A 21595-nucleotide genomic window follows, 5' to 3' on the forward strand; every position below is an offset into this window, starting at 1 on the left:
GTTTACCCAAATTCGAATAATTATGAGAGACACTGTATATGTATATTTGTTTGATATAGAGACATTTGGGCATGAGGGATTTTCTTTATTTACGGTATATATTAAAAATACCACTCTGGCAACATATACACTTTTTGACATACAACAAGTATACAACTTTTGTTGTTTTTGTAGAATTGACTTCACCTTATTATTCCATCATGGCAACAGCTGTTTGGCATATTTACAATTTCCGAACACTTTCATCAAAAAACTAAAAAGTTTCGTAAGTGCTGGTGGCAGACACACACATGAGTTTTTTTGTTTAATTTTATAGAAAAATTAATAAATTTATAAAAGAAAAATGCGTATAACACAATTTTTAAGATCGAAAGTAAAGAATTTCTCGAACTTCCCCAAGGAATACATTGAGAGGAGTAAGAAACAGGTAATGAAACCATAAACAATTTAAACCGAAAAACCCACAAAAAAGTGGCTCTTGATCAAAAAAAAGTATAATTTCAATGTATGAAATGTTTATTTTACTGCCAAAAATAAGGTCTACTATGATACTCCTAAAGGTGTGCCACAATATTTAAATCGCACAGTAGAGCGCAAACGTTTTCGTTATACCATGAACCGTCCTTGGACCGGACAATTCCGTCAACAAAACATGCCGGGTACCATGCGTAAAAAGGTGTTTGTAACACCCATCGGTAAGGAAATATTTGAAATTTTTGATAATTTACTTATTAAATATTTTTTTTTTTCAGAGGAATGGGGTTTCTTCCGCGGTGATCGTATTGAAGTTTTGGTAGGCAAAGATAAGGGCAAACAGGGTTATGTTACCCAAGTTATACCCGAACGTAATTGGGTGGTAGTTGAAGGTTTAAATTGGCACTATCGTACAGTGGGTGGCGAAGATGACTTCCCAGGTGTGCTAATCAAATCAGAAGCCCCCTTGGATGTAAGTAGCAGAAATTGTTACTTTTATTTTATGTATTTTAATATCTTATTTTTATTTTAAAGGTTACCAAAGATTTACGTCTAATTGATCCTTCGGATTTGCAAGGCTGTGATTTTGAATGGCGTTTTACGGAGGATGGTGAAAAAGTGCGTGTTTCAGTACGCACTGGACGTATTATTCCTATTCCAGAATCTAACAATCAAACACATGATTATAAAACAAAGGCAGCTTATATTGAAAGAGAAAAGGATACACCAGGTGAGTTTGTAGGAAAACGGCATAAGGAATAAAGCATCCAAAGTGGATAAGAACTATCAGTTAATATTATATGTTGTCGAACAATTTTCTATTGGTTCCTCAACTATAAAGAGCTTATTGTATAAAAATCAGAAGATATTCCCATAATCAGAAGATATTTGACAGCCTCCTTCACTTCGTAGGAGTGAATTACAAAAACCAAAAGTTTCTAAATAGAAATAAGGTCCTTAAAGTTCTAGCTGGCAGCTCATGGGGTTTGGATAAGGAGACGATTGTAACGACATATAAAGCTCTCTTCTCAATTATGCTGGCCCAGTATGGAACCGAATTGCAACCAGATGCGTTAAGATGACGAATGTGGATCACTTGCATGAGGAGACCAGGTTACTGTCAGTCAGACAACATAATGTGTTGTTTACTAGACAGTTCCTGTTAGCATGTCATTTGCCTAGTCACCCCAACCATCAGATTCTAATGCAGAATCTCTCTCCCAGGCACATACGGATGGACTTCCGACGCTTTCTCTGCGACATCCAACACTTTATACCATCGAACATCGACAGACTGTCAATTACAAGCGACCGGGAAATGTTGCATCAAATGGTGGTCACCGAAGCCATAAACGGCTACAGATGCAACATAGTCCTAAATGAACAGCCCCATACGATTTCGGATTGTTAGAGACCCAGGCATTCGAGAACCATATTAGCTTAATTCAGATCCAATTTCCTCAACTGATACCATGAACGAATCGTTCCTGGCACTTTAAACCGTTGCTATGCCTGTCATCAAAGTCCTCACGTCACGCTGCATTTATTCAATTCTACCACTAGTTCTTTTAAATTGCGCCTCATTGAACTATGGTTAAGACCGACTGAGGTGGCTCAGTTTCTCCAGCTCCTCCTTACACCCACAAACACTTGCTCAAATAATTTTATTATTTATTATTTCAATTTCATGAAAGAGCTGTTAGTCACAGTCGAACTGTTGCAACAACAACAATAAACCTCGATCGTGGTGACGGTTAATTTTTAAATTTATCTAAATATTTCTATAATTTTACTTTATTGCCGTCAATATGATAATTATGAAATCATTCAATCTCTTTATTTCCAGCCACCGTTGTTGAAGAAATCACCTTCCAGCCCAAATTAAGTACCTTCGAAATGGACATAATGGAAGAAATGGGCATTCAAGAGGATCGCATACCTAAAAAATCATACTGGTATTAGATAGTTAAATTTTAAAAAACTCCAAAATTAATTGTTATAAAAAGTTAATTAAATTAACAAAAACTTTATTAAAAATATAATAAATAACTAGTAGTTAAAAAAAAAAACAAAACATAAAAATTCCCGTAAATATTTCTATCTGCGAGCTGCTGTAAATATCTCCTCACGATGATCTCTAAGATTTTTGGCCAAGTTGCGTACCGTTTCTTCGGCTCTATCGAAATCATGTCTCAAGGTCTTATTAAACGTTTCATACAACCAAGCCGAAGCTTTTGAAATATTCGATTCATATGCTAGAAAAACCTTAGAGGTATGTTCATATCTTGCTATGTTGGAGATATCGGTGATCATGTAAGTATTACAGTGTTTAACCGCTAGAATTTGACGATTGCTTATGTATTTTATTTCCACATGAGGCAGGGATAATTGGGCACATTCCAAAGATACCAAAGAGGCTTGTAAGTCTTTGCGACAAGATAAAGCCATTTCAAGTTTTTCTTTGGGATTTCTAAAAGAGTTAGAAATAGTAGTTAAATAATATTGATATTTAAGAATTTATTATAAACTACTCACACTATAGTTTTAACTTTACGCCATTGCTTGAGACTTTGTGTAGCTGAATTGGCACTAGCTCTGAGCAGAAGACCACATATGCGCCATTGCTCTAAAGTGCTGCCCAATTTATCTCTAACATCACGAGCCACTTCCAGTTGAGAATCTAGACTCTCCTCTAAGCGACTCATATAAGTACCGCCACTAATGAAAGCTAAAGACTAAATTAGCGAAGCTCTTATCATTTCTATTACCAATAACTTACCAATTATACCATCATGATTAACATACAACTCATTCAATTCAGCATAACTATCCATTAAAGTTTTCAGCCTTATTTTTGTGTGTTCCAAAATTTCATTATAACAACGTATTGTCATCAGATGTAAAGCAGATTCGCTTAATTGTGCAAAGAAATCTTCATGTGTGGAAGCCTTTTGTACATCTCCTATTATGCCTAAATTTAAAGCTAACTGAAAACAAAAACATGATTACACAAAACAAAAAGAAAAACTAAATTAGCTTTTAAAAACCTTTATTTATTTATAAAATTAATCAATTCATTTAGTTTATCGCTGGTGAAATCGTACAAAAAAGGGTGGGAATTAGTAAATTTCATTTATTTATTGTTTTCTCTGTCGTAGTTGTGAACTTTAATCAATTGTCATGTCATTAAGTAATACGTTTTATAATAGAATATTTATTTAGTTTTCATATTTGGTTAATTTAACTATCAACAACAGCTAATAGTTGCATGTTTCAAATATTAAATGTACTTTTATAAAACAATAAAAAAATCAAATTAAATTAATGCCTACACTGTGTTAAATGGTTTTGGCTGTCGATTTTTCATTACGATTTAAATGATGACATTTAAGTTATTGTTGAAGATCTAGTAAATTTTTAAAATATCAGCTTTCATTCAAAAGGTGGAAAATGTTATTTTTATAATTTTCTACATAATATGTACCCAAATCTCTTTACGCCCATATAAGGTTCCCTTTCAAGGTTTCCCTTCATAAAATTACTTTAACGCAATTTATTGGCTTCAAAATTATTAACCGAAATTATAACTGAAGTTAAAATCTTTGTAAAATTTTATGAGGATCGGTCAATAATTGATCCTATAAGTTACCATAACAAAATAACTTAAGCTCATAAAGGTCCCCTTAGAAAATGACTTACGTTAAAAATGCCAGTATAGCGAAGAAATTTGACAAAAAGTATATTTATATGAAACAAAATTTCCTCTACAGAATTCTATGACGATCTACAGAATTCTATGACGTACTGTACTTTGAATTGTATCTGGTATAAAGATATTCGATAGGAAGATTTATATTCCTATAAAAGTTGCTTATGTTAAATTTTAAAGTAATTTTTTGAAGAGGACCTTATATGGAGGGTAGGGTAAATTATGAACCGATTCTCACAGAACAATTTTGTTTCATACAGAACTTGTTTATGTCGAATTTTATTGTTATACTCGTATTAGTCATAGTCATTTTCTTAAGGGGACCTTATGTGAAGGCTAGGGTCAATTATGGACCGATCTTCAAAAAAATTGGTAGAGATAATTTGGCTCTTATGCAACTGATTTATGTTGAAGTTCATCTCTGTACTCGTATTTTAAAGCCAACACTGTGCGTTAAATTAATTTTCTGAAGCGGACCTTATATGGGGAGTAGGTCAGTTATGGATCGATTCTCATAAAATTCGGTAGAAAGATTTTGGTTAGTAATAAACTTACTTATGCCGAATTTCATTATCGATGGTGTATATAAAAACTTCAAAATACAAAAGTATGTTTAACAAGTAAGAAAGTATAGTCGGGCTTGGCCGACTATATGATACCCTACACCAGTTATGAATATTTAATGTGATTTATTTTTATACCACCATCAAAAAAGATGGGGTATATTGTTTTTGTCATTCCGTTTGTAACACATCCAAATATTCTTCCTAAAATATATATATTCTGGATCCTTATTAAATTCTAAGACGATCTAGCTATGTGCGTCCGTCTGTCTGTTGAAAACACGATAGAGTCCAAATGGAAGTAGCTAGCGGGCTGAAATTCTGCACAGACATTTTATATTTATGCAGTTTGTTTGGTATTGAAAATGGGCAATATCGGTCCACGAATTCGCCTAGCCCCCATATAAGGTCCCCTTCACAAAATGACTTTAACGCTCATAACTGACTAAAAGAAGCATCTATAGCGATGAAATTCGACACGGAACCTAAATCGCTCTGTAAAATTTTATAAGGATCGGTCCATAATTGACCCTACCCCCCATATAAGGTTTCCTTCAGAAAAAGACTTTAACGCTCATAACTGCCTTAAAGAACCATCTATAGCGATGAAATTCGACATGAGCATATTTTATAGGAACCCTAATATCATTGTAAAATTTTATAAGGATCGGTCCATAATTGACCCTACCCTCCATATAAGGTCCCCTTCAGAAAATGACTTTAACGCTCATAACTGCCTTTATATCTATCTATAGCGATGGAATTCGACATGAGCATATTTTATAGGAACCTTAATATGATTGTAAAATTTTATAAGGATCGGTTAATAATTGACCCTATCCCCCATTAAGGTCCCCTTCAGAAAATGAACTTAACGCTCATAACTGACTAAAAGAAGCAGCTATAGCGACGAAACCTAAATCGATCTGTAAAATTTTATAAGGATCGGTCCCCATATAAAGTCCCCTTCAGAAAATGACTTTAACGTTCAAAACTGTCTAAAAGAAGCATCTATAGCGACGAAATTCGACATGATCATATTTTATAGGAACCTTAATATCATTGTAAAATTTTATAAGGATCGGCCCATAATTGACCCTAGCCCCCATATAAGCTACCCTTCAGAAAATTACTTTAACGCTCATAACTGCCTTCAGGAAGCATCTATAGCGATGTAATTCGACATGAACATATTTTACAGGAACCTAAGTCGCTTTGTAAAATTTTATAAGGATCGGTTCATAATTGATCCTACCCCCCATATAAGGTCCAATTCAGAAAATGGCTTTGACGCTCATTACTGCCTAAACTAAAATCGTTTTAGAAAATTTGACGAGGATCGGTCCATAATTGAACAAAAAAAAGCAATTTATTGGCGAAAAACTTATTTTCTAAAAGAGGCTTTATATGGGGGATAGGAGCAAATGTGGACCGATCCCGATAAAATTGGCTGGATAGATTTGTATTTATATAATATTTATATAATATATATAATATTTGTCTGTGCTAAATTTCATTGCAATAACAGTGCTAATAAATGAATTGCGGATATTCAAGTCACTTTCTGAAGGGGGCTTTGTATAAAACTTAGTTGTGCGAACTTTCATCGAGATACATTTACATTATACATAATTATGAGCTCAAAAGCCATTTCGGGGGGTTCAGTTGTATGGGGGCTAGGTGAAATAATGGACCGATTTTAACCATTTTCAATAGGATTAGTCCTTGGGTCAAATTTAATCAAATTATCTTGAAAATTGCGACCTGTAGCGTGCGCACAAGGTTTACATGTACACGCAGACGGACAGATGGACGGGCATAGCTTAATCGACTCAGAAAGTGATTCTGAGCCGACTTTAGGGTAGGTGTAGGCAAAATACTTTTGGATGTTACAAACATCAGCACAAACGCATAATACCCTCCCCACTATAGTGGTGTAGGGTATAAATATATATTTCAATATTTGATAGGTGTGAACATAGCTTTAAACTACTATATTATAGTCCTTATATATAAACACATTTTTATTTTATAAACATCTTATAAATCGAATTTAAAAAATGTAATTTAAATTTAAAGTCTGCCAAACTTTTAATTAATATGTATAGAATGGTTAAATAAGTTTAAATGTCAAGTTATTTTCTATAAATATTAATTATTTTTACCATTCCAATGCCGAAAAAGTAGTTTTTAAATGGCTAGACAATTTAAATATTACGTATCATGAACTAATTTATATGTTGTCATGACGTGTTATTTTTCTAATCTCACTTCCATTAAATACTTGTTTCGTATTTGAAAACTTATTTTGGACATTTTATACGTAAAGTACGTGCCGTTTATTCCTGGAGGCAAAAACTTTCTCCCAAAAAATTTATTTGGGTTTTGAACAATGCATGACTATTTATGTAAACAATTGTATTCGCTTAATAACTGTCAATAATTCCCAATAAATGTTATATATTGAATTTTCATCTATTTATTTTGAAAAGCACTTACATATGTATGTATGTTTATTATACCCTACACCACTATAGTGGGAAGGGTATTATGCGTTTGTGCTGATGTTTGTAACGCATTAAAATATTAGTACTATACCCACCTTAAAGTATACCGATCAACTCAGAATCACATTCTTCACCGTCCGTGTGTCCATGTAAACGTTGTTATCAATGTACAGTTCGCAATTTTCAAGATAATTTGATGAAATTTGGAATACACGTTTGTTTTGACCCAAGGACGAAGCCTATTGATCGGTCCATTATTTCACCTAGCCCCCATACAACTGAAACTCCCGAAAAGGGCTTTTCAGCTCATAATTATGTATAATATAAATGTATCTCGAAGAAAGTTCGCACAACTAAGTTTTATACAAACCTTGATGACCTTTCGAAATGATCGGACTTCATTTGACCCTAGCCCCCACACAAAGCCCCCTTCAGAAAGTGACTTGAATATCCGCAATTCATTTATTAGCACTGTTATTGCAATGAAATTTAGCACAGACAAATATTATATATATTATATAAATATTATATAAATACAAATCTATCCAGCCAATTTTATCGGGATCGGTCCACATTTGCTCCTATCCCCCATATAAAGCCTCTTTTAGAAAATAAGTTTTTCGCCAATAAATTGCTTTTTTTTTGTTCAATTATGGACCGATCCTCGTCAAATTTTCTAAAACGATTTTAGTTTAGGCAGTAATGAGCGTCAAAGCCATTTTCTGAATTGGACCTTATATGGGGGGTAGGATCAATTATGAACCGATCCTTATAAAATTTTACAAAGCGACTTAGGTTCCTGTAAAATATGTTCATGTCGAATTACATCGCTATAGATGCTTCTTTTAGACAGTTATGAGCGTTAAAGTCATTTTCTGAAGGGAATAGGGTCAATTATGAACCGATCCTTATACTATTTCACAATGACATTAAGATTTCTATAAAATATGTTCATGTCCAATTTCATCGCTATAGAGCTTTTTTTAGACATTTATGAGCGTTAAAGTTTTTTTCTGAAGGGGACCTTATATGGGGGGTAGGGTCAATTATGGACCGATTCTTATACAATTTTACAATGATATTAAGTTTCCTATAAAATATGTTCGTGTCGAATTTCATCGCTATAGATGCTTCTTTAAAGCAGTTATGAGCGTTAAAGTCTTTTTCTGAAGGGGACCTTATATGGGGGATAGGGTCAATTATGTGCCGATCATTATAAAATTATACAAAGCGATTTAGGTTCCTGTAAGAAATGTTCACGTCGAATTTCATCGCTGTAGATGCTTCTTTAAAGCAGTTATTAGCGTTAAAGTTATTTTCTGAAGGGGACCTTATATGGGGGTTAGGGTCAATTATGGACCGATCTTTATAAAATTTTACAAAGGTATTAAGGTTGCTATAAAATATGTTAATAAGAATTTCTTAGCTATAGCTGCTTCTTTAAAGCAGTTATTAGCGTTAAAGTCATTTTCTGAAGGGGACCTTATATGGGGGTAGGGTCAATTATGGACCGATCTTTATAAAATTTTACAAAGGTATTAAGGTTGCTATAAAATATGTTATTATCGAATTTCATAGCTATAGCTGCTTCTTTTAGTTAGTTATGAGCGTTAAGTTCATTTTCTGAAGGGGACCTTATATGGGGGCTAGGCGATTTCAAACAAACTGCATCAATATAAAATGTCTGTGCAAAATTTCAGCCCGCTAGCTACTTCCATTTGGACTCTATCGTGTTTTCAACAGACAGACAGACGGACGGACAGACATAACTAGATCGTCTTAGAATTTAATAAGGATCCAGAATATATATACTTTTATGGGTCTTAGATGAATATTTCGATGTGTTACAAACGGAATGACAAAAACAATATACCCCCATCTTATTTGATGGTGGGTATAAAAATAAATCACATTAAATATTCATAACTGGTGTAGGGTATCATATAGTCGGCCAAGCCGGACTATACTTTCTTACTTGTTTATATTCTATTTTTGTTCATAGATGCGAAAAATAAAACCTTAATTGTTCTTTCATTAAATAACAGTCTCAGCGCAATCAATATATTAGGGAATGATTATTTATGAAATCTCTAAGGAGTTCCGATCATTGTTTTTATTTGTCATGAAATCGTTATAATTCACGATTAATGATAAAATTAAAAACACAATCAGAAATTTCCGTTTAATTGGGTAAACCTCCGACTCTTAAAAAATCACGAAGCGTTTTTTGTGAAAATAAGATAAGATTTAACTACATGTGTATAAACGGTTGACAGATCTTAAAATGCTGTCAGAAAAATATTCCAAAAATATCTAACAACCGTGCGAACTTACAATTTTTGTCTTCCAACGTTGTTAGAAAAAGCATTGTTAGTACATTGTAAAACAATAATATTGTCGAACAATATTATCGTGTAAACATATTACGTTGCCATTGTCAGATCGTCTATATATGTATATAAAAAAGTAGCGTTACTGACTGACAGCCCAAACGGCTGAACCTAGAATTATGAAATTTTGACAGTAGATGTGTTTTTGGTTATGTAGATCCACTAAGGAGGGATTTTTGGAAATTTGTACATTTAGGAATAAAAAAAATGGAAAAACGGCTAAAACAGGTTTTCTTAATTATCTTACTTAATTTTAGTGATACAAGAAAAATTTTAAATGTATATGTATCTACTGAAATTCGAAATTCGTACTGTTAAGGGGTGAAAATGTATAACAAATGTGATTTTGGTACCTTTTTTGGGGCTTTATAACTTTTTAACTAATAAACAAAATAACATTTTTGTAAATATTTTGAATATATCTCCCAAAATTAGGAGACACCTGTTTCGTACTTTTTTTAAATTTAGCCCTTTTTGAGTGTAAAAGGGAGAAAACTGTATTTTTGGTACTTTTTTTTAGCACATTAAGAAAACTTTTTCGATTTATTGAAGTATTCCTATTAAATAACGGACTCTGTAATATTTATTGAAACAAAATGTTTGCTATTTCACTGGGGAAAAAAGTACCAAAAAGGGGAAAAACTGGAAATTTAATTTTATTCAAACTCATTGAGCCAATTTTTATAAAATTTGAAAAAGTTTTTTATTTACTCACACAAAATAAGCTATTGGTATATTAATTTGGAATTCGGGTACTAAGGCCTACCTTTTTGAAAGCACAATTTTTCTGGAACAAATGAATGCAGATTTGAATCGCCTGAGTTTTATCTGTGATATATAGATTTAAATACGGAACATTTTGTAAAGTTAATTCTCAAAAAAGTATGTTTCTAAGCGAAAAGGGAAAAATTGTACTATTTTTATTAGTACTTTACACTAAGGTAGGATTTATTCCACTTCGGTTCTCATTGAATAAGATTCTTTAACAGAGAACTTTTTAGTACTTTTTATCGCATAAATGGTACTTTTTGAATTTTCTAAAATATTCAACCTAGGAACATAAATTTTAACATACATGTCTTGACTGAATAATATTCTGTAAGTGGGTACTCTTTGGTACTTTTCCATTCTTCAAATGGTACCTTTTGGTTTCTCTATAATGGTTAACAGGAACACATTACACACGGTCCTTATTAAACGAAAATTTATTTAGAGAGATTTTTGTACCTTTTTGTTTTTCCGATGGTACTTTTTGATATCTTTACGATATTAAACATAGAAATATAAAATTTAAAACGTAGGGACCTTACCCAGCTAACATTCTTTGAAATTTTTGATCACATTCGAGTCATATATGACTCTTCTGCACAATTAAAATGATCATATATGCGCTCATTTTCTGATCATAAATGATGCATTCGTCGGGAGAAAATGGTACCCTACCCGCGACTCTTCTAAACGAGTCTTTTATAAGCCCCACTTCTGATCAGTTCTGACTCATTTTTTAATCTTTTTTGAGTCATTAATGAGCCGACTTACTGGTCGTTTTAGAATTATTTTTGAATCATATAATAGTCATTTTTGAGTCTTTTCTGAGTAATTTTTATGATTGTTACAGACAAATACAAATGTAACTACAAAATAAATTTATAAACAATCAAATTTCGAACACCTGGAAGTCCTATTTGTGATTGCTGTACATTTTGTTATTGTTTTTCAAATAAATCAGATTTTAAACATTAATTGGAATTATTAAGACTTAGTTTAGTGATTAGTCACCCAACTATCTTCCGTAGAAGATCATAAAACATATAAAATTATTATAATTAAAGCATAATATAATTTCAATTTCCTTGACTGAAAATCTACTTTATAAATATTACACAAATTGAAATACTTATACATTTAATTTTATAAACGAAATGAGAATTATATCAACTTATTTTAGGCCACACAAACTTTTTTGCCAACTCTTCTAAAAGAGTCTTTTCTGAGCCCGTTTTCTAATCAGTTTCGACTCATTTTTGAATCGTTTTTGAGTCATTTTTAAGTGTAAGTGTTGCTATTCCATTGCAAACAAAAGCAATTTCACAAGAAACAATTTTTGATCTCCCAACTGCTCGAAATATGATCACAAAATAAGTTTTTAAACCATCATATTTTAAACACCAGGATGATCAATTTATGATTGCTATACATTTTGTTATTGTTTTTCAAATAATCAGTTTTAAATCATATATCGGGATCATTTTCGAATCATTTTTTAAGCGCTCAACTTAATAATCATGTTTAGGTCATCAAAAGGAGTCAAAAATGAGTCAGTTTACTGATTAATCATCCAACAATCTTCCAAATGCTAGCTGGGTAGTGAATGAGAATCTACTGCAAGGGACTTTTGGTACTTTTTCATTCATCAAATTATATTTTTTGAATTGTCTATAATATTGAACACAGAAACATAAAATTTTTGATTAAATGAGAATCTATAAGAGGTATTTTATAGTACTTTTTTTCAAATAGTAATTTCGAAATTTTCTATAATGAAACGAATGAAACTAAAAATACAAGCTTCATCCTGAATGCGAATTTATTCACGTGATATTGAACGTAAAAGTAAATAGGGTAGCGAAGCACCCAGGGTATGCTAGTTGTAAGATAATTGTCTGAAAATTATTATTGTCAAATGTGCGAAATTTATGCATCATGGCCACTCAAAGTGAAACAGCTATGGCATTGTCTAACCACGGATCTGGTAACTTTTGCCATACAACAATCTGACAAGAGTGTGAACTGACTATTTCTGTTTATCTAAAATGTGTCTGGCAATGAAATTGTAAGGTTATCTTACAATCGTCTGAAGTGGCAATCTACCCGTTGCTAAAAATGTTTCACTGTTAGTAAATTTTCATCACATTGTCAGATCTGACAACCGTCTATACATAGCATTACACATTCCTATTAGTGGTTAAAACATAAATTCTTTTGAATTACTTAAATGCAGTTTTGGGAGCAATATTCCCACGACAATATTCAGCAATTTTCATAACCAGAAAAAGTCTCTAATTGTGACGGTGACGCTGTTCCGTTAACTAATTATTCATAAAGTAACTCTCTGCGAATAGCTAATTAAATTAGCTAACCACAAATATGATCGAATTATAGTTGATTATTTCTAATTATGCAAATTATAAAACATTATTGCTTCCTGTACACGTACATATCTAAACTAATATTACTATAATATAACTGTTTTTTGTACGAAACTAAAATTGCCAGTAAATAAAGTAATTTATTTAAAATCATTAATAGCAAAATAATATCGATAAAATTGTGTTAAGTCATGGACTTAATGGTGATATTTTTCGAACAAGGACGTAACCACATACTTTCCCACATACACTGTCACAATTACACATTAAATTACAAATCTTTAATGTAAGTAGTACCCACTAAGCATTAGAAAATTGGGTCAAATATTTTAATAATACATATGTAAATACATATATACATAGTTTCTTAACTTTATGGGAGTTTTTTTATAGTAATATAAATCTCCAAGGAGTGAATACCATGTGTTGTTAAAAAAAAAAATTGGGAGAATGGTTAGGCCGCCTCCGTTTCATCCCTATCGCCAATCAAAGTTTCACATGAAATAGTCCCCTATTCCCACTTTTCGTTCGCAAACTTTGTTTACGTGAACAATTTTCCATGTTGTCTTTTTAATAAAATTTTGTAAACAATAAACGACTATTGTGAATGAAAAATTCAGTGGAACTTCACGATAGCAATTTTCCCTTTGAGGGAAATGAATGCTTATTTCATGGGAACACACATTTTACATCTTATTGCCATCCAAACATGTTTCATTCGAAGTAGCATTTAAGTGTCACAAAATGATGAAAATCCCAACAGTACCGGAGAACTGTCCCGATACAGTTACTCATTCAATTATTTTTAGGTTAAGAGACCGCATATCATCACCATAGTTTGCAAATAGATTTTTATGGGAAAACCTATGTATGCCTGTGTGTATTTTTAATCAATTGTATGAAAGCCTCCGATAGCTGCTGGATATCAACTATTTTATAATTCTATCAGACATGCTTTTGATAAGTTTCCTATTTAAAATCAGAAAAATCGTTCTATAAATAACGCAGGTCATTAACTTTGTTAACAATTATTTAAATGACTTCAAAATTTTATATAGCTCCCATAACAATAAAATGTTATGTAGATAGTTGGTTAACGTGGTAGTTCTCTGCGTGCAAATGGTCAAGTAGATTCGAAAGGACCCTATTTGGACAGGATAACTCCACTCGTCAGATATAGTATTATGTAGTAGTATTAGATCCAGCCTGTAGGCGTCAGAAATCGGTCATTGCGTTTTGACCCAGATAACTATGAAGTAATTGCCAAGGAATCTGTTTCTCTTGGCAGCTAGAGCAGGTCATCCGCAGAGAAGATGCGACAGTATTCATTCCTATGTACACCTATTTCTAGTGCGTTTCTCATTGAAAGAAGGCCACATTAACTTGGCCTCTTTACATAAGTCAAGATTATTCCATCTATTTTTAGAAAGCTGTTAACACTACCTTTGATAGAACACAACGGAGTTGCTACTGAAACGGCATTAGAGATATCCAAAGCATATCCTGTACAGGCTAGCTCATTTGTCTGCTCATTGCCAAAGTAGTCCAAAAATCCTTTCTACATTGTCTGTATAATACCCCCCGGGGCATGTTTCCATGATGAAATGTCCATCATGGTGTATTGCAATCCCGGGGTAAAGAGATGCTACCAGTGTCTCTAGTCAGCCGGGACTATAAACTGGTGATGTCAAATGTATCCTCGGCTTCGCCTTGGAATGATTTGGCATGGGGTCTAACCAGAGCCCCATATAATCTGGCACTACGGGTGGCCGGTTGCCCACAGGACCTAGTCCTGACCGGTCAATTGGTTGAGGTTCCATCGGGATCCACGTAATGGCTGTGGTTTAATAACCAAAATCGCGGGGAGAGAATGTTGGTTTAAGGACTGATATAACCTATACCTAATGGGTTGGATAATTCTCTCTTCGAACAGGTCTGTGTACAAAACAGCATATGCTGGATTCCTAAACCCGATCGGTATTACTTACCGGTCGTGTAGTGGGACGCCGGTATATGCTGGGGAATTGTCAGGTTAGTATTCAATGGTTGCCTGTCATCCCGTAGAGCGATCTTTATGATCATGGGAATGGAACTGATGCGGAAATTGGTGAAAGATCGGGAATGTCTCTATATATTGGAGATTAGTACTGATTTAGTATGCCTTTTTACGCTTCGGGGAAGTTCTTCGGTGATGTTGCCATCTTAACAGGATATATTGATACATGCTACGCGACTAATTTGTCGGGGCAATTATTGGAATTAATTGACTTTGGAAATTCCTATTTTCTTTGTTACATTGCTCGGTTCATAAAAGAGGGATCCTGATCCATTTTGTTGGGTATTTCCGACTACCAAATATGTCTCTAGGTGCTGTTGCCAAAACAACAGAGCCATCTCAGTAGTGAGGTTGCGCGGGCCCAAAGAGGTTAAGGAATGCACTGGAATGGGTCATAAGATGATGGGAATTGCATTTTGAATAATGCAATCTTTCATGACATTATAAGGGTGGTCACCTTCCAGCTTACCGGAAGATTGATTTCACCTGATGTTGGGACTTGTCACCCCTTCTATTGACTTTAGACCAGTGATTGCTTTTTCCTTGTCGGGGTTTGCATTAGGATTGATCCCATGCTGCCTGTCATTCCGCAACGGGGCTACAATGGCAAGAGATTAGATAGCTCGAGTTCTTTAACAAAGTGATTGTACATGGACCGGCTCAGCCATGTACAAAAATGCTACCTGAGTTCTTCATTGAAGAGTTCAGGGGCGCGTGGTAGACCGTCTCTAGTCTACTCAGTGGATGAAAAAGACCACCGTGAAATTAGGCCGTCAAGGCTGGTGTTCACGTTAAACACTCGACATTCGTGTCTGTCTAATACGGATGTTGTGGTGTACGAGTAAAATGAAAGAAGTGCCGCTTGGCAGTCAGAGATGGCCATTATATGAAGATCTATATGTTGAATGGGCAGATCTTCTAAATGACTAGTTCTTAAAATATCTGTTATTCCAATAAATTTCTTTTTAGTTGAACTCCACCATACAAGATATTAATATGTAAGAATAGTACGCACCATAGCTGTGTACATCTATTGGACTATGTTGGGACTAGGTCACCATTTTAAGCCAAACATTTTACGACAGGCAACCGTTGCTTTCCTGGCACTGTGTTGGATGTTCAGTTTCCATGACAATTTAGAGTCTAGGATAACTCCTAAATATTGGTCATTGTTTGATAAGGGAATTTCGGAGTTCTTTAACCGCGGTAGGTAAAAGCTTGCAATTTTGGTCTTTCTACACGTTCTGTCTTGCTTGAATTTACTCTTAGATCACTGTCTGTGATATCACTAATCATATCTGTCTTGCTTGAATTTACTCTTAGACCATTGTCTGTGATATTACTAATCACGTCTGGAATGATACAATGTAAAATGTGATATCTGATAGAATGATCTAACATTTTTATCCTAAAGATAAATAAGGTCTTCGGGAATTTGATTTCAAAAAACAACAGACTTTGCTATATTTGAAGGCTCTAAATGTTTTGAATTTTCTATTTTTGATTGTCACGACATATTTAAATAAGTAATTTTTATTGTTACTCACTGTATGTTTAAACAAATTATGTACGAGTGCATTGTTTATACTAATTAAGAAGTCACTTGACTCCATTAACATTTACATACATACATATATACATAATTTACACATACCATGATTAATTATGGTTTATTTTTGTAAGAAAAATGTAATAAACACTAATGAATCCTTAAAAAGGTAACAATACTAAACTTGAAACAAATTTACAACACATAACAAGTAAGAGTGTTATATTCGGCTGTGCCGAATCTCATATACCCACCATCAAACCGTATGCCGTAAAAGGAATGCTCCCCTATAATGCTCCATCAGCGTAATATTTGGAATATGACTTAAGTCAATTATGGCCCGAGCTCTTTTGAACTAACAAAATATTAATTAAAAAAAAAAAATATTTTATTTCAATTCTTAAACCGTGAGCGTCAATGCTGAACCGATACTCATAATGTACATAAAATTTTGTACATTCAGGGCTATACTCGTATTTTAAATAAGGAACACTCGTAGTTTATTAGCCAAAACTCTTTCCTGAAGGGAACCTTTTGTGTATTTCCGACACATTCTGCATGAAATTCGGAGCGAATTTCATAACCGTATTTCATAACACATATTTTTAAGCCAGTAATGATCGTTTAAGTAATTTTCTGAAGGGGACCTTATATGGGCGGTAGGGTAAATTATATACCGATCCTCCCTAAATTTGGTGGAGAGATTAAACTTATGTGCGTCAATTTTCGTCACATTCATATTTTTAAGCCAGTAATGAGCATTGTAGTTATTTGCAGAGGGGGACCTTATATGGGGGAAGGGTCATTTATGAGCCGATCCAAAAAATTGGTACAGAGGTTTTGGCTCGTAAAAAACTTACGTGTGTAGCATTTCATCGTTTTACTCGTATTTTTAAGACAGTAGTAAGCGTTTAAGCTATTTCCTGAAGTGGACCCAATAGGGGGAGTAGGGCCAATTATGGACCTATCCACATAAAAGTTATTAAAAAGATTTTGATTCGCGAGGAACTTTATTGTGTAAAATTTTATTGCTATATTCGTATTTTTTAGCCAGTAATGAACGTTAAAGTCATTTTCAGAAGGGGACCTTATATGGGGGATAGGGTCATTTATGGGCCGATCTTAAAAAAATTTGTAGAGCGATTTTGGTTCGTAAGAAACATACTTATACCGAATTTCATCGCTATACTTGCATTTTGGGACCAGTAATGAGTCATCGCTATACTCGAATTTTTAGGCCAGTAATGAGTGTTAAAGTCATTTTCTAAAGGGGACCTTATATGGGGGGTAGGGTCATTTATGGGCCGATCCTAAAAAAAATTGGTAGAGAGATTTTGGTTCGTAAGAAACATACTTATACCGAATTTCATCGCTATACTTGCATTTTGGGACCAGTAATGAGTGTTAAAGTAATTTTCAGAAGGGGACCTTATATGGGGGGTAGGGTCAGTTATGGGCCGATCCTCAAAAAATTTGGTAGAAAGATTTTGGCTCATATGGAACTTATTTATGTCGAATTTCATCGATATACTTGTACTTCTAAAGCAGTTATGCCCGTTAAAGCTGTTTTTTGGAGGTCCACTTGTATGGGGGATATCCGAAAAAGTGGACCGATATTGCCCATTTTCAATACCAAACAAACCTTAACAATGGAGAATATTTATGCAAAATTTCAACTGTCTAGCTCCTCTCGTGTGGTCCCTATCGTGATTTCAACAGACAGACGGACAGACGGACGGACAGACGGACGGACATGGCTAGATCGTCTTAGAATTTTATAAGGACCCGGAATATATATACTTTTATGGGTCTATGACCAATATTTCGATGTGTTACAAATGGAATGACAAAATCAATATAACCCCCATCTTTTTTGATGGTGGGTATAAAAAATGTGTGTAGGGTGATACAATTACTTTTCAACAGCATTTTTAAATAATTAATATTGTAATAAAGTAAAGTAGGATAAACACGAGTCTACGATAGCCATACTGATCAACAAATTAGAATAAGTACATCATATTATCGTCATTATAGTCGTGTAGGGTATTAAAACTTTAAAACGATGGAAACATTTTCGCTCTAATTAGTTTATTATATGAACAATGTTTATTAGCTCCAGTTGATTGTACTTACATTAACTAAATCCTGTGTAGGTGTTTTAGTCACTATATCATTAGTTGGCAATAAACGAGTAATGCCATAACCGCCAACACCACCATTCATATGATGATTCGCCGACGGAAGTAGACCATTTTGAATGCTATTTTTTCCATTACTGGTGGTGGTGTGAGTGTCTGCAACAGCCGCACTATTGTAGGCCACAGCTTTATTGTTATTATATGGAAATGGATGTTCCGCTGTGTAGCCATCAATATGTAGGACACCTTGGTCAATTACCTGTGAGGGTAATGATGCATGTTGTTGTGACAAAGTAGATGTAGAGGGAGTTGAACTAAACGCTTCATGTGCTTGTTCACGACTACGCAGAGATTCCTTAATTTGTCGGGCATCAGTACCCATTAGTTCACTTAGTTTACTTTGTAAATGTTCTATCCAAGCTTCACAGGTGGCTAGGCGTGGACCTGGGCAAGTAGCCTCTAATTTACTAATTTTCTCATCGAGACGTACAAATTCCAGGACAACATCTATGGGATTCTAAAGTAAATAGCCGGTTAAGGAATTAAATAAAATAACGATAATTTCATCATGTGAAATTATTAAAGCATACAAACTCTCACACATACACATTAAAACACACGTATGTATAACATATTCACACTTTAATTATTGTTTTCTTTTTAGTTGAAAATACAAATAAAAACAACATAGAAATAAGTAGAATAATTAATGTCTATTTAATTACCGCTTGCGTTAAAGGCCATTGGTTGGAGGGCAGGGCCATGCCAGCCATACCCCCCATGGGTTCGTCTAAAACACTATTTGTATCCATTGAAGAATTACAGCCCATCATTTAGTTACAGAAATTAAAATTAAAACGACATTTTCTTTAAAATATTTCATTTAAACTTTGTTTTTATTTTTCACTTAATTTTTTTTATTATTCTATAATATAAAATGGTATTTTTTTGTTATTTGAAAAATTCACTTGTTATTTTTCCGTTAATTTTATTTACTATGTATTCGCGTTTAACCGTTTTAACGTCCAGTTTTTGAATGACTACAAAACATTCATGTCAATAAACCATATTCGTGCAATGTTTTTGTTGTGAAGAGTTTTTTATTTCTTGTTGGTTTTGTCCTGTTACAGTGGGGAGATTGAGGTTCTTTACAAATTCAAAAAAGAAAAAAAAAAAACATTTCTATGTATAGGGGGTGGATTAAGTTGTGTCCATTGTTACATCCGTTGTGGGCTCCAGATATCAGTGAGATTCAAGTCTTTAATAATTCTATTAGACATGCCTTCGAGAAGTTGTCTATTTAAAATTTGTAAAATGTTATAGTATATAAGTATTCGGGATCCTTATAAATATAAAAGAGTATGTTGAAATGAATTTTCTGAAGGGCCCACATAGCTTTCGAGAAGTTTCCTATTTAAGAGCAGTAAAATCGTTCCATAAATAATGGAGATATAAGCGAAATTCCCAAACAACCAATGAAAACATGATGCTTTTTTCTCATTCTTGATTTTTTCAGAAACTACAGCAGTTCGCTCAACAAATTTTGTCATAGGTCTTTTTTCAGCCTGTTATTATTTATTGTTATTTTGTTTGATCGAAATGTTGGTCACAGACCCACAAAAGTATATACATACAGTATTGTTCGAAACCTAAGCAACTTTTTTTGGCATTGTATACAAAGTGCTATATTTTCTATTTTAATTGATTTATTCCATATTATATAATTGATAATAATAATATTATGTGTCTACATTATAATAACAACAACAAAAGTTTAATTCCATTTCGCTGTGAGTTACAAGAAAATAATAACTGAATTAACTCCATAAATAGCTGTTCGAAACTTAAGCAACTTTTTGATCTTCTTATGAAAATCTTTGGTCCTTTTAAGTTTCAAACACCTTTATGGAATAGATTAGTTACTAGTGTAGTTCGTAATGAATCCCAATCGGATCTTAAGCCATTTGCCAGCTGTAACGTTTTCTAAAACTGCGAGTTTCGACCCAGCGCTTCAGAATGCCGAACGTCATCTTTATGACAATCAAATCATTTTTATGGACAATCAAATAATTTGGGTCCCATTATACGACAACTACTCTTAGATCAACTTTACCAAAGGTTTTGGTTCATTATCATGCTGAAAATCGCAATAAAGTAAGTTGTTCTGTTCGGTGTACTCAATCATGTACTCATTCATTTTGTTGGCGAAAAACGTCCCAAAGGGAAAAACAATCCAACTTTGTTTGTGTTTCAACATCAGGACTAACTCTTCTCTTCAAAAAACGTGGCCAGAGCCTTAAATTTTTCCTCTCCATTCATGATTGTGCCTTTACTAAAAGGGTATATTGTAATATTTCCTTCAGCCTTTGAGCCTCGCATACTCTGTTTGAATTTAAGAAGGAAAATGTGGAACCGTTTGTAAATAAAACTGTTTTTATTAGTCTTGCGTAATCTATTTCAATATTCTACCCAAAATTTTACAAAATTTGTGAAAAAATCGAATTTCTATAAGTAAACTCTGCGCCATGTCACTGCGGTATTCATATGCGGTTATATGATCGTACATTAAAGGCTTAAAAAAACATGGAGGTCAAACAATTAAGGTTGTGGGCAAGATTTTTGGTGAGTAGAGTAAGCCTGATGTTGAAATGTAAATAAAATTGGATTGTTTTACTTCCTGGGACATTTTTGGCCAACAAAATGAACCATAGGATTAAGTACATTGAACAGAACAACTTACTTTATTGCGATTTTCAGCATGATAATGAACCAAAACCTCGATCCTCGCAAAATTTTGTAGAACGATTTTGGTTCATACAAATCATAGTTATATTGAATTTAATATATACTCGTTTTTTTAGTCCGGTAATGTGTGTTAAAGTAATTTTCTGATGGGGACCTTATATGGGGAATGGGGTTACTTATGGACCGATCCCTACAAACTTTGGTAGAGAGGTTCGAGGTCATAAAAAACTTCGTTGTGGCGAATTTTGTCACCATACAGTTATTTTTAAGCCGGTAATGAGTGTTACAGTAATTTCTACAGGGGACCTTATT

At 33.5% G+C, this 21595-nt stretch overlaps 2 protein-coding genes across 2 annotated transcripts; one reads left to right on the top strand and one right to left on the bottom strand.

Moving 5' to 3' along the window:
* Nucleotides 1-198: 198 nt before the first annotated feature.
* Nucleotides 199-2556, top strand: LOC119603291 (probable 39S ribosomal protein L24, mitochondrial). Its single transcript, XM_037955280.1, has 5 exons — nucleotides 199-427; nucleotides 539-695; nucleotides 753-946; nucleotides 1009-1204; nucleotides 2321-2556. Exons 1-5 carry the CDS (start codon nucleotides 344-346, stop codon nucleotides 2434-2436), a joined length of 747 nt encoding a protein of 248 aa, XP_037811208.1. The 5' UTR covers nucleotides 199-343; the 3' UTR covers nucleotides 2437-2556.
* Nucleotides 2455-19371, bottom strand: LOC119603290. Its single transcript, XM_037955279.1, has 5 exons — nucleotides 19264-19371; nucleotides 18534-19055; nucleotides 3254-3461; nucleotides 3010-3202; nucleotides 2455-2944 (listed from the first exon to the last, which is right to left on the bottom strand). Exons 1-5 carry the CDS (start codon nucleotides 19369-19371, stop codon nucleotides 2572-2574), a joined length of 1404 nt encoding a protein of 467 aa, XP_037811207.1. The 3' UTR covers nucleotides 2455-2571.
* Nucleotides 19372-21595: the final 2224 nt, after the last annotated feature.

This window comes from Lucilia sericata, unplaced genomic scaffold (genome assembly GCF_015586225.1).
Source record: "Lucilia sericata isolate MDLA Ls3-8-SP2 unplaced genomic scaffold, ASM1558622v1 Contig000288F_arrow, whole genome shotgun sequence".
Classification (NCBI taxonomy): domain Eukaryota; kingdom Metazoa; phylum Arthropoda; class Insecta; order Diptera; family Calliphoridae; genus Lucilia; species Lucilia sericata.

Coding starts and splice junctions, on each gene's coding strand:
- LOC119603291 (XM_037955280.1), top strand. CDS start 344: ATGCGTATAACACAATTTTTAAGATCGAAAGTAAAGAATTTCTCGAAC. Junction 428..538: donor TTGAGAGGAGTAAGAAACAG/GTAATGAAACCA, acceptor GCCAAAAATAAG/GTCTACTATGATACTCCTAA. Junction 1,205..2,320: donor AAGAGAAAAGGATACACCAG/GTGAGTTTGTAG, acceptor CTTTATTTCCAG/CCACCGTTGTTGAAGAAATC.
- LOC119603290 (XM_037955279.1), bottom strand. CDS start 19,371: ATGATGGGCTGTAATTCTTCAATGGATACAAATAGTGTTTTAGACGAA. Junction 19,056..19,263: donor AATGGCCTTTAACGCAAGCG/GTAATTAAATAG, acceptor TATTTACTTTAG/AATCCCATAGATGTTGTCCT. Junction 3,203..3,253: donor TAATCATGATGGTATAATTG/GTAAGTTATTGG, acceptor TTTAGTCTTTAG/CTTTCATTAGTGGCGGTACT.